This window comes from Buceros rhinoceros, unplaced genomic scaffold, assembly GCF_000710305.1.
Source record: "Buceros rhinoceros silvestris isolate BGI_N320 unplaced genomic scaffold, ASM71030v1 scaffold1179, whole genome shotgun sequence".
Classification (NCBI taxonomy): Eukaryota; Metazoa; Chordata; class Aves; order Bucerotiformes; family Bucerotidae; genus Buceros; species Buceros rhinoceros.
Window position 1 is genome coordinate 62,289 of NW_010433044.1, and position 11,595 is coordinate 73,883.

An 11,595-nucleotide genomic window follows, 5' to 3' on the forward strand; every position below is an offset into this window, starting at 1 on the left:
CTGAACCTGTGAAGTAGCCCCAGTTTTCCAGTTCTAAGCTAAAAAATGTCAGAAGTGGCACGTGACGTAAGGACTACAGGAAATTATGCTCTACCAATATACATGTAACTTCATAAAAGCCACCTCGGAACAGGCAAAAGGTAATAATAAAAAGAAGCTAGATCAAAGGTGAATAAGTTCACTGACCAAAAGAAAACAAGAGATGGGAACTGACCACAACTGTATTAACTTTCTCAGCTTTGATCTAAGCAGCCTACTGCAGGCAAATGTGCAGCACTGTATTTAGTAACTCTGGCCTCTGGAATGTCTCTAGGCAAAAAAAATTCAAAAATGGTTTTTGGAGCTGGAGTACCCCTGTCCAGTGTTACAAAAGTTGTAGGATACAGGAGGAAGTGTAACACAAAAGTTTCCTTTATTCAAGTGAAAGTTTCCAATTCAAACTGCTTAAGGACAGCAAGTCAGGAACCTGTAAATGAATTCTGCGTACTCTGGACAACAGGTATGCATCAGTTACCTGACAGTCTTTACACCTCTACTTTTAATTTTTTTGTAACCAATTATTATAATACTAAAGTTACTTCTCCTATCAATAAAACCTGTGGCATCCCAGCAATTTACTCAAGTTTGTTGTGGTAAATTTTGCCTCTTATAAACTCATGTTTTTAAAAGAATGCTCAACTCCTGCAGTTTATCATTGCCTTACCTTCCACATCAGATGCACAATCCAGGAAGCTGATGAGTGAGACGTTTCAATGATCCTCCATACAGGTGGTCCTTTAGATGGTTCTGATGAAATAAACAAAGCTTAATAGTACAAATACTTTTATTTAATCTGTTTGAATTAATCTTTTTATTATTATTAGATGCTTACTCTTCTTTTAATAAAAACCCCATATGGAAAGTGTTTCTTTAGTTCCTCAAAGAAAGTGATGATTGATGTATTACGTGGAACATCAGCACAGAAAGATGTCCTGAAGGGACGAGCAAAACACCAGTTCTGCTTTAAGTGCATAGTATCAAAATAATTTGAGTCACCATGCTGAGCATCTGCAACAATGGGCTGAAGATGACAGTGCTACACCATGCAGCCTGTGTCCAGAGGCACAGCCTTGCATGTCTGTATATTGAAAACCTTGCTACAGTCTGTATTTGCAATGCTCTCCCTATCCCTCCACAGTATCAAGTCACTGAAAAAAGCAAAGTGCAGAGAAGTTAACAAGGAAACAAATTTCTCCCACCAGAATTCCCGAAGTTTTCTATATCCTTTGTGTTAAAAAGGGTTACAGAACTGCAGTATTTTTGTACAATTCTACACTACTTTCTGGCATCAGTACTGTAAAAAATTCAATTTTATTAAAAATAAAAACTACAAATTTAATTTCAAAGTCGAACGAATCAATCTATTACAGTGCAAAAAAAAAAATAAGTGGCCAATCCTTTGAGAGCCTTAAATTTACACTTTACATGTACAATAAATTTACTTTTATAATTTTACTAGTATTTTCTCCAGGAGTTCATTTATTGCATTTTTTTAACTAATCACTGTAAGTTTTTGGCTGTTTTATCTCCAAAAAACTATCAAGTCTGCAGTGTGAATCTTGTCTCTTACACTTTACATCAGGAAGGAAGGAGAACTGGGAACTGAGACAAAGAGAGCTCTTTCTTACCAATCTGAGTACCCTGCTTTGATTCACGTGAAACAGAAGCAATAATACAGATTATATAGAAGCCTAATATAGATCACGAATGCTATATGACTTGCCTCATGTTCATTTCCTACTATAACATCTTTGTTCTGAGCTAAAATAAGACATGGGTACTTAATCACTAGCAGCAGTATTTTTCCAAAGCCCGTCTCCACAGCAGAAAAGCCATGAAGTCTAAAAGGGCAGGCAGCCATGAAGTCCTCACTGCTCAGGTTGAGATAAGCACAGAAAACAAAACTGTACTGTCATTAGGTGCTGAAAACAAGTGACTAGAAAACTGAAAGAATATTTTACAGTATTTCCCTTAGAGAAGTGGATTTTGTGTACAGTTGAAGAAATGCCATTATGTACAGAGAAACTATATTTTGTTTAAATAAGTAGATTATATACTACGACCTTTTTCTTAATTCTCCAAAGTCAGAAATTAGCAAGTGATTCCCAATGCTGCTGCTACTGATGACTCAGGAGGAAACCAAACAAGCTTTTAAAATCAAATCCCTTTCAGGGTGATTTTCTAATTCTAGAATACCCACAAATCACACTTCACATTACTGTAACATGCATACCAATGCAGCAAACCTGCTCTGCTGGATACAAAGACCCTTGGCTACACTCACTGTTTGGGAAGTACAAAGTAGATGTTTCCTGATAAGGATTAGGTAGTAAAACAATTGCCAAAGACTTCAAAAGTGCTGGAATGCTTGCAGCTTTTCAGCATTAAGACTGTCTATCTGTGCCTTCACATTGAAGGATTTTGCTGAAACTTTACTTGATAGTTACGGTGCTTAACACTTGGAGACCTAACACTTAGATAAAACCATACAGAAACACAGAAGTATACCTTCCTGAATACAGTAGTGGTAAATACACCTGTATCTTGGTACCTTGCTACCAAGACAACCACCAAGTCTTCTGAATGCAGAAGGCAAGATGACATGAAATGGTCTGGCATATGAGTCTAACAGTCTCGGGCAATGCACAACACCTAAAAGTCAGTTTTATAATTTAATTGAGGGCAATAATAATTGTGTAAGTGTCCAGTGTCTGCTTTTTTCATATAATCTTAGCAATAGAGAACTGTACAGTAAAAATTTATGAATAAAACTTTGGTACAGTTTTTGCCAAAATTGCAACCTGAAGTCCCTTCACCAAGCCCGATGCTTGGTAGAAAAAAGTATCAGGGAACTACAGACCTTATGAGCTCCTTCAACTTAAGCTGGCCCAACACCCCACAGTTTTGCAAGTGTATCTAGGCATTTGCAAAAGGTGACCACACCAATGGAGTTGTCCATAAGCAAACTCGGAACAGAAAATTATTTTACTGTCAACATTGCTACAATAGCAAAAAAATGCTGATTAGCAAGCAGAGTAGCTGTAGGAAGGGTAGCTGCAATGATTTGTTAAAATGCTATTCTACCGGAAGAAAACAGACTGTATTGACATTTGTGGTGTTTCACAACCAAGGCACAGGTATTCCTCAACAGCTTACTGCACACTGAAATTAGTTCATTTTACCTTTATGAGAAAGCAAGACACTAATGTATGGTGTTCTGACATGAACAGAGGTTCAGATTCAAGAAGATAGCAGTTAGCACCTCTCAAGCATCTATTAAATTCACTAAATTAGTTCCAGTTCAGTCTAAGAAGGATGAATGGCAAAAGGAAAATAGACCACAGAAAGGTAAGTTATAAATCAAAGCCTGGGGCTTTTATTTGGAGACCAAATTCAAGGGCTAAGTGGATAGGTCTAGGTTGTGCTTGTATATGCACTGCATGTATTTTTGTTCTGTTAATGGAAACTTAAGAATCCACTATTTGAGAATAGGATTTGTCAGACTGTAACAAATGCATGGGTGTGATTTTAATGTCAGTGTTTCAACAATTACTCTTTAGTTATTGTTGTGCAACTTGATTTTGTATGAGTTTACAACTGCTGCAACAACTGTTAAGTCACAAAATGCTGCAAAAAACCAAACAAAATAAAAAAAACAGTAACAGAGAGGGCTAAACATACTCAACTAACGGTTTTGGCACAACTCAGTGGCAGAAGGCACAGTCTCTGTACTTAAAACAAACTTGCAGGGGAGCCTCTCTACTGTGGAAATACCAATGATTTCCACGAGCTGTGAAATATATTAAACTTATAACACAGTGAGCTGTAGTTACTTTAACACCACAGTACATTTCAAGCAACGCATGTGTTCATAAACAACTGGAAGCAAGCAATGAAGCTAAAAAAAGTGCTGTGGAATGTAGAATACAGTCTCAGCGCCACTGTCCTGAGGGAATATGGGTAATTCCAGGACAACATAGCACACCTGCAGAACATACAGTTCAATGGAAACAGACAGCATCATAACAGCCAACTGGAGTATCTTGAGGAGTTGAAAGCTGATGAGATAAGTTGATGAGCTGGTCGTAGTGTGAACAGATTTGGTGCGTGGCAGCTAGTTTGTAATGTTGAGGATTTGTTCCACAAAGCAGAGAAGGCTGACACTTGACTGAGGCTCTTAAGCAGGTTTTTTTTCCCCAGGCCTGTGAACTTAAAGCTTAATCTAATGGTTTCGCATCTTTTGTGCATCTTCAGTAGTAATTGGTTTATACTTTGAAGTTGTACCTATCTTTCTTGCAAAGTCATTTTGTGCAAGATCAAACACGATCCAAATACTGCCCCCAAAGAGCAGATACTGCTAAGAAGTTTTCCTCATTCAATCACGATAGCTGCAAATCAGTGTTCATCCCTGCTGCGAAGGGAGAGGATATTACAAGTTCAGATCTACAAAACTCCAATAATTGTATAATTGAGCAGCAAATTTGTAAGAAAATAGTGATTTGTGATTAAATATAAGCAAAATAAAACCATTTTCCACAGAGACTCAATCTACTCTTGATTACTCTGTGTAGTAAAGAAGCGGGTACAAGAACGGTGCAGAGGCAGCACTGACTCTGACAAGAGAGAAAACATTGTAAATCAGAGTGTTTTATTGATATACTTTAGTACATATGAGGCTACACCTTCCATAAGCCCATTACTTCATACCATTGCTTCACCAAGTCTGAAGAAGTCTATGCACCCTATATGACTAATATCTTCTGTTTCATAGCTACTGATGCTTCATCGCCAATGACTTTTTCTGATGGTCTCCTAAGCACCAAGTTGTTCATAAGCTAAGGCAGCCTGTCTACTAAAAAAACCCCACTTCCACACAGGCAGAATAGCTTCTGTTACAGAGGATAACCTTCAGGATAAAAAACCAAGCACGAACTCTACATCTCTTCTAAAAGACGTTAAGTATATAACTTGCCACGAAGAAAGCTTTTCTTCCCTACCTCCCATTTCAGCTGTTTTCAGGGAGTACCTCTGTACTAACTTTATGGGAAGCTATTCTAATGCTCTTTGGAATGCACAGGTCAAACCAATCAGTACTGAAAGTAACTCAGGACACCCTTCTTGCATGTATAATCAAACACCTCAAGTGAGGATACACAATTAAGTCTCTGTTGTCAGTCAGTGACCTACGTTCATCTATTACTTACTATCTTCAGTGGTGACCCCAGTTTTCTCTTCACTCCAGTCACTCCAGTAGCCCACTCCATCTTCCTTCATGCAACGAATTGAAAAGATGTACTCTGTGTAGGGTTTGAGCCCTTGAACACTGAATGAAGTTCTTGGTGAAGCTGTATCTTCAGGAGGAACCTGTAAATGGAAGAAGGAGGCATTGATCAAGAATTGTAAAACTTAGTTCTGTGCTATCTCATCCCCCATCCAAGAGGGCTTTCATCACATCACACCTGATACAAACAACTGTTAGGTTATTTGCTTTATTACCGATTGCAAAACACCTGTGCTAGAAACCTGTAAAGCTAATGTATTCAGGATCATTGCTTCCATTGATCCAGACTAGAGCATCACAACTGACACTGGAAATACTCTGTTTTAGAGTAATTTATACTTTTGGTAAGAACTGAATGTCAGAAAATATTCTTACTACATATGTACAGAACCAGATGCGTGATGTACAGAATAGATAAGTGCATACACAGTGACTCCATCATGTTATTCCACTTACAATTCAGAGGGTTTTATACTGAGCAACCCTGCAAAAGGAATGACTGTGGATTAAACACACATGGAGGACACTCCAGAGGTTAATCCTGAGTGCAAAGAATTGTCAAAGTACTCAAATGTTACCACAGCTAAGCAAGTGCAGTTCCTTTAAAAGACTATTTCAATGGTCTTGTGCACAGGTTAAAAGGGCAAGGCAAACCAAGAGGACTTAATATAACACTATCAACAGATCCCGGCACTGAAGAATAAGCTATGTGAGACAGTGCTCTTCAAAACATCACACAGGTCACCTGAATTAATCTTCACAACTAAAACTCAAAAAGTTCCTCCAAAGTAATACACTAGACATTAGCAGATGTGGTAAGCTACTTGCTTCAAATACCTATTTTGTTACATCAGAAGCAGCCTTCCTTTGAAGAAGTCATGAAATTCAGAATACTTTTGGGCTGCTATTGAAAACAAAGAATGGGAGGACCTTGTTGGAAAGAGTTTTTCTGGAATACTGCTGCTCTAAGATAAGGCCTAAAGAAAAGCAAAACCGAGAAGCTATTGAAAGTATATCCACAGACTGAAGTAAAAGAAAAAGCCTACAATTCTTGATGACATGAACATATTGTAATGCACTACAGGTAAGGTATATTTCTTACTCTTTTCCAGTTCTTTGACTGCATCAGGTTTAAGGCATGTATGCAGGACAACCATACTGTAGAGAACAGAATCATTAAGGCTGGAAAAGCCTTTTAAGACTGAGTCTAACCACTAACACAGCACTGCTAAGTCAACTGATAAACCAGGCCCCTAAGCACCACATTTTTCAATACCTCCAGGGTTGGTGACTCAACGACTTCCCTGGGGAGCCTGTTCCAGTGCTTGACAACCCTGTCAGTAAAGAAATTTTTCACAGTATCCAATTTAAACTTCCCCTGGCACAACCTGAGGCCATTTCCTCTTGTTCTGTCACTTGTTAACAATCTCAGTTCCCTCAGCCACTCCTTGTAAGACTTGTTGTCTAGACCCTTCACCAGCTTCATTGCCTTTCTTGGACACGCTGCAGCACCTCAACATCCTCCTTGTAGTGAAGGGCCCAAAACTGGACACAGTATTCAAGGTGTGGTCTCACCAGTGCCAAGTGCAGGGGGACAATCACTTCCCTGCTCCTGCTGGCCACACTATTGCTGATACAAGCCAGGATGCCACTGGCATTCTTGGCCATCTGGGCACACTGCTGGCTCATATCTATCCCACTGTTGACCAACCCCCAGGTCCTTTTCCACCGGGCAGCTTTCCAGCCACTCTTCCCCAAGCCTGTAGCATTGCAGGGGGTTGTTGTGACCCAACCATAGGTACAGCAAGTTCAAAAAAGCATCCCAGCACCGTCCAGTGTCTGCCCAAGCTTTAAATGACATTTAGATCAGTAGCTTTGCATGTGCATGGGAAGAGAAAAGTTTATGAATGTTCTAGATGTTGCATATACAGAATAAAAATTCAAAATAAACATACTGCATCATGATGGAGAGGACAGTAAAGAAGTCTACAAAGAAAAGACAAGATCACCGTGCTGTAGACTGGGCCAAAAAAACTAGATTACAGCCTGCAACAACAGGCCAGATAAACTACCTTGGGAGGCCACATAAAGCCTGAGGATAAAGTGAATCCTTTGAACTGCAGCAGTGAGGGAACTACTTCTGCAGTTAGGTAATGGCTGGATTACAGCAGAATAATAACAAGGGACATTAGTGGCATTACCTGCATCCAGTCTGTGTCACCAATGATCCTATATCGAATATTGAATTTCAGCTTCATCACAGCTGCTGAAATGCGGTTCTCCCAGGAAAGCTTCAGAACAGTAGGTAGTATTCCTGAGTTGACTGATAAGTTGTGTGGAGACAGAGGTTTAACTAGAGGAGAAGAGTTAAGAGTCAACTCTACAGCTGTACTTTATCATGCCTCTAGCAGTTGGCACACAATGCAGTAACACTACCATTAAAGCCTTTCACAAGCTCAAATGCCAGCTACTTCACACTAGTTTCTAAAACAACCACTCATCAGGAACTTTCTATCTGAATTGCAATCAAGTCTCTCACCTTCCCTACTTTTGTCCAGCATAGTTCAAGTTCTAGCCAACAATACTGTGGCAGTGCTATTTTTTGTAGCGAAGAAACAGTAACATACCAATTCAGCAATACGCACAGAAGCAGCAGTTACATACTACTAAAGCTTTATTAAGAGGCATATAGTTACCAATCTCAATGGGATCAAAAACAAGAGGATCAGATTCAGCCTTCCCAAGAGCATTTGCTGCTTCTACCCAGACCTCCAGGTTAACAAAAAACTGAACATCAGCAATCGTACAAGAATTGTTTACATCTTTTGGTATACAGTCGGGAAAGTTCTCTTGTGGCCTAAACAAAAGAGAAGGAAAAATAAGGCATACAGCAGTAAGTTTTGTTTCCTTTGCAGAATTCTTTAAGTAGATCAGACTGATCCATCAGTTTGTATGCCTCCCCTTTGCCATTATCTCTGTAAACAGGGGGGCAGGAAGAAAAGTTGAAGATATCAGAATGACTTGTTCAGCCACAAACACATGATTGCATCAAAACAGAAACTAGAAAAATCTCTTCACTTTTGAGTCACGTCATCAAAAGCACGAGCCATGGTATTGAAATTATAAAGTGCTTAAAAACTTGATCTGGCTTAAAAATAGAGATCAAGAGTAGATACATATAAATGAAAAGAATACAGGTAGTAAGTAGCAGCACATTTGTGCATTAAAAGATGTAGTCAGTACTACCTGCACACCCTTCAAGACCACAGTGTTACACCTGCAACAGATCATCATTTCTGTTCACCATCTTCTGCTACACTAACAGCAAAGAGTTCTAGGGGCATCAGAAGATTTGCAAAGCATTAAGGTTTTCTACCTTTCGTATCTATCCACTTGTAACCAAAACACTTTAGCAGAACAGGGTAGATGGAAAGCTGTTTCCAGAGCAGAGCAAAATTCTGTCCACATGTTTTTCATGGAATCATAGAATGATCTGGGTTGGAAGGGACCTTAAAGATCACCTAGTTCCAACCCCCCTGCCATGGGCAGGTACACCTTCCACTAGAGGTTGCTCAAAGTCCTATCCAACACTTCCAGCTATGGGGCATCCACAATTTCTCTGGTCAGCCTGTTCCAGTGTCTCACCGCCCTCACAGTAAAGAATTCCTCCCTAATATCTAATCTAAATCTACCTGCTTTCAGTTTGAAGCCATTACCCCTCATCCTATCACTGCACTCCCTGACAGGTTGGACAACGCCAAGTCTCTCAGCCTGTCCTTACAGGGGGGTGTTCCAGCCACTTTATCATCTGGACCTGTTTGAGCAGATCCATGTCCTTCTTATGCTGGTGTCTCAAGAGCTGAACACAGTACTCCAGGTGGAGTCTAACATTAGGAGATTAGAGGGGCAGAATCACCTCCCTTGATCGGCTGTTCACACTTCTTTTGATGCAGCCCAGGATGTGAGTGGCTTTCTGGGCTGTGAATGCACATTGAGCAAAAGAGACCATTTGAAGAGTTTGAAAAATACTCAAGTTAATTTGCTTTCACAGGACATACACTTTTGCTGAAGCTTTCATGTTAGGATTAAGTGTGGAGAAACGCCATTTTCAGTTCTAAGGAAGTACAAAGAAAGTAACTCTACGAAATCCAATCAATATATGTCGGTTTCTCTACTTAAGAGTCAGAATGGTTTGGGTTAGAACAGACCTTTAAAGGTCATCTAGCCCAACTCTCCTGCAACAAGCAGGGACATCTGCTTCTTTAGAATGGGACAGAACAGTCACGACAAAAATGTAAAAGATACAATTTGGGGCCAGTTAGCTAATGATTAGGTGTACTGAACTCAAGTCACCCTAACATTGTATTTGAGGAATAGAAAAATATGACATAGGTGTTACTCCAGAACAAGTGCAAAATAGGCAGCAATGCTTCAGAAAACTAGATTTAAGAACTATTCCAAAGTATCAAGAAATTCCAAGGAAATTTGGTTTACCCTACAAATAGCCTTCAAAATTCTTTAGATATTCTACAGAGGGTAACTTACCATCTGTATTTCAACCTAAATTGAGTGTCCAGGAATGTATGCCTTCCAGGGTTCCAGGTGCATGTCATAGGATATGAGAGTTTTGACTCCTGATGCACAATGCAACTCAAGTTCGTGGGCTTCTCTGGGGCCACTGCACAGAAAAAGTCAGCAATAATTAATCTATATACACATTTCAGCCTAGTAAGAATTATGCTAAGTGTCCCATTAGAGCAATTTCAGTGAACACCAGACATAATTACAGGCAGATTTACTTCTAAATGAGAGGGAAAAAAGTGCTAGAAACAATCCAGCAATGAAAGTCAAAATGCTTAACCAGGAGCTTGGAGAAATAGCAGGCTGTATAAGAAACAAGTACCTCACAGTAAGAAACAGCACAGATCTCATTTTTTGAGGCAGAAAACCTAGTATCAACCACTGCTTATCTAAACCTATTTTAATTCACACAGAAAAAAGCTAATGAGCACTACAGCTGGACTGGCATATGTTAACTTTGCCAATAAGCTGAGCTCTACGGCAACTGTAATAGGTCTATTCTCTCCCACCTAAGCTATAGAAGAAGGATGCTTTAGCCATGAACACCTACAGGGAAGACAATGAGTCTTCATCAATGCACTTTAGAAGCGTGTAACAAACTTTCAGAGCACTCCTGAACTATTTTTTTTCTTTAAATTCAAATCACAGCACACAGAGTTTGTAGTTTTTAATATCGCTATTTACAAGAGTATGATGTACTTGAACAATCTTATTTCCTTTCAAGCAGAATGCTATTTTCAACAGAATTACCTTACGAACTTTATAGTTTTGTTCCTGAAGAGTTGTTATTCCTGTTGTGTACGGAACTTTTCTTTAATTGAGAGTATGAAAATACAGTACCTTTAAATACAAATGCATCTCAAGATTCATGTTAATTACAACTGTAAAATGTTATCTGTATTGTCATTTGGTTTATCATCTTACGATAACTTTTCATTATGCTTTGCCTGTCACATGTCTTCTGGTAAGAGATTTACTCCTCAGAAGTTGAAATAGAAAACACTGTTTTTACGTGAAAGCATTTTGTAACTCATGCTAGGACTGCGTTAATTTAAATTGTGAACTCCAGCCAGCCTTTCGAACACAGATCATGCAACAACTGCAATACCTTTTGCTAACATAATCCATCAGCCATTCATCATCCAATATTAAGGAAATATGAACTTCCACCAACTAATTAAAAAGTTTTATATTAAGTTATTCATGCTACTTTCAGAAGACCTCAGTCTTATCTCAAAAAGCACTTCCTTAGAACTACACAACTGCTATAATGCTTGAACAAGCCAAGCTTATAATTAGTTAACAGTATTTCCTTATGTATAGAGGTAAGGTAATCCAAATAGCATGTTTTATCCCTAAGGCAGTTTGGGTTAGCTTCAGTGATACAGATGGAACTAAATATCTCTTGGTCCACTAATGAAGAAAACATTAATTCCATGGGACATACAACCTTACTGCATTCCCCTGAACACTGAAAGAGAAACTAGTAGTAAGGAAGTTACTTTACTTCCTAGGATCTATTTCAGTTAAATTCACATCTTCCTTCTGTAATTTTAATTTTCCTGCTTTAACACTTCACTATTTTCTTCCAATTTCAACAGTGAAATACTCCAGACTATTTTCTACTTTTTAGAAAACTTTGTTATATGCATATTTAATTAATAGCAAAAGGAGAGTTAAGGAGAATCTCCATC

General features: G+C 38.9%; 1 protein-coding gene across 1 annotated transcript in view; it reads right to left on the bottom strand.

Annotated features, from left to right (window-relative positions):
* The window catches only part of IL6ST (interleukin 6 signal transducer), a gene marked incomplete at its 5' end in the record, with an annotated part of 19,338 nt that extends 9,340 nt beyond the window's left edge, over positions 1-9,998 (bottom strand). Inside the window, 5 exons of the mRNA XM_010143961.1 lie at positions 704-786; positions 5,244-5,403; positions 7,522-7,673; positions 8,017-8,177; positions 9,866-9,998. Of these exons, the coding sequence (XP_010142263.1) occupies positions 704-786; positions 5,244-5,403; positions 7,522-7,673; positions 8,017-8,177; positions 9,866-9,998 (689 nt within the window). The remainder of the gene's footprint in view (positions 1-703; positions 787-5,243; positions 5,404-7,521; positions 7,674-8,016; positions 8,178-9,865) is intronic.
* Positions 9,999-11,595: the final 1,597 nt, after the last annotated feature.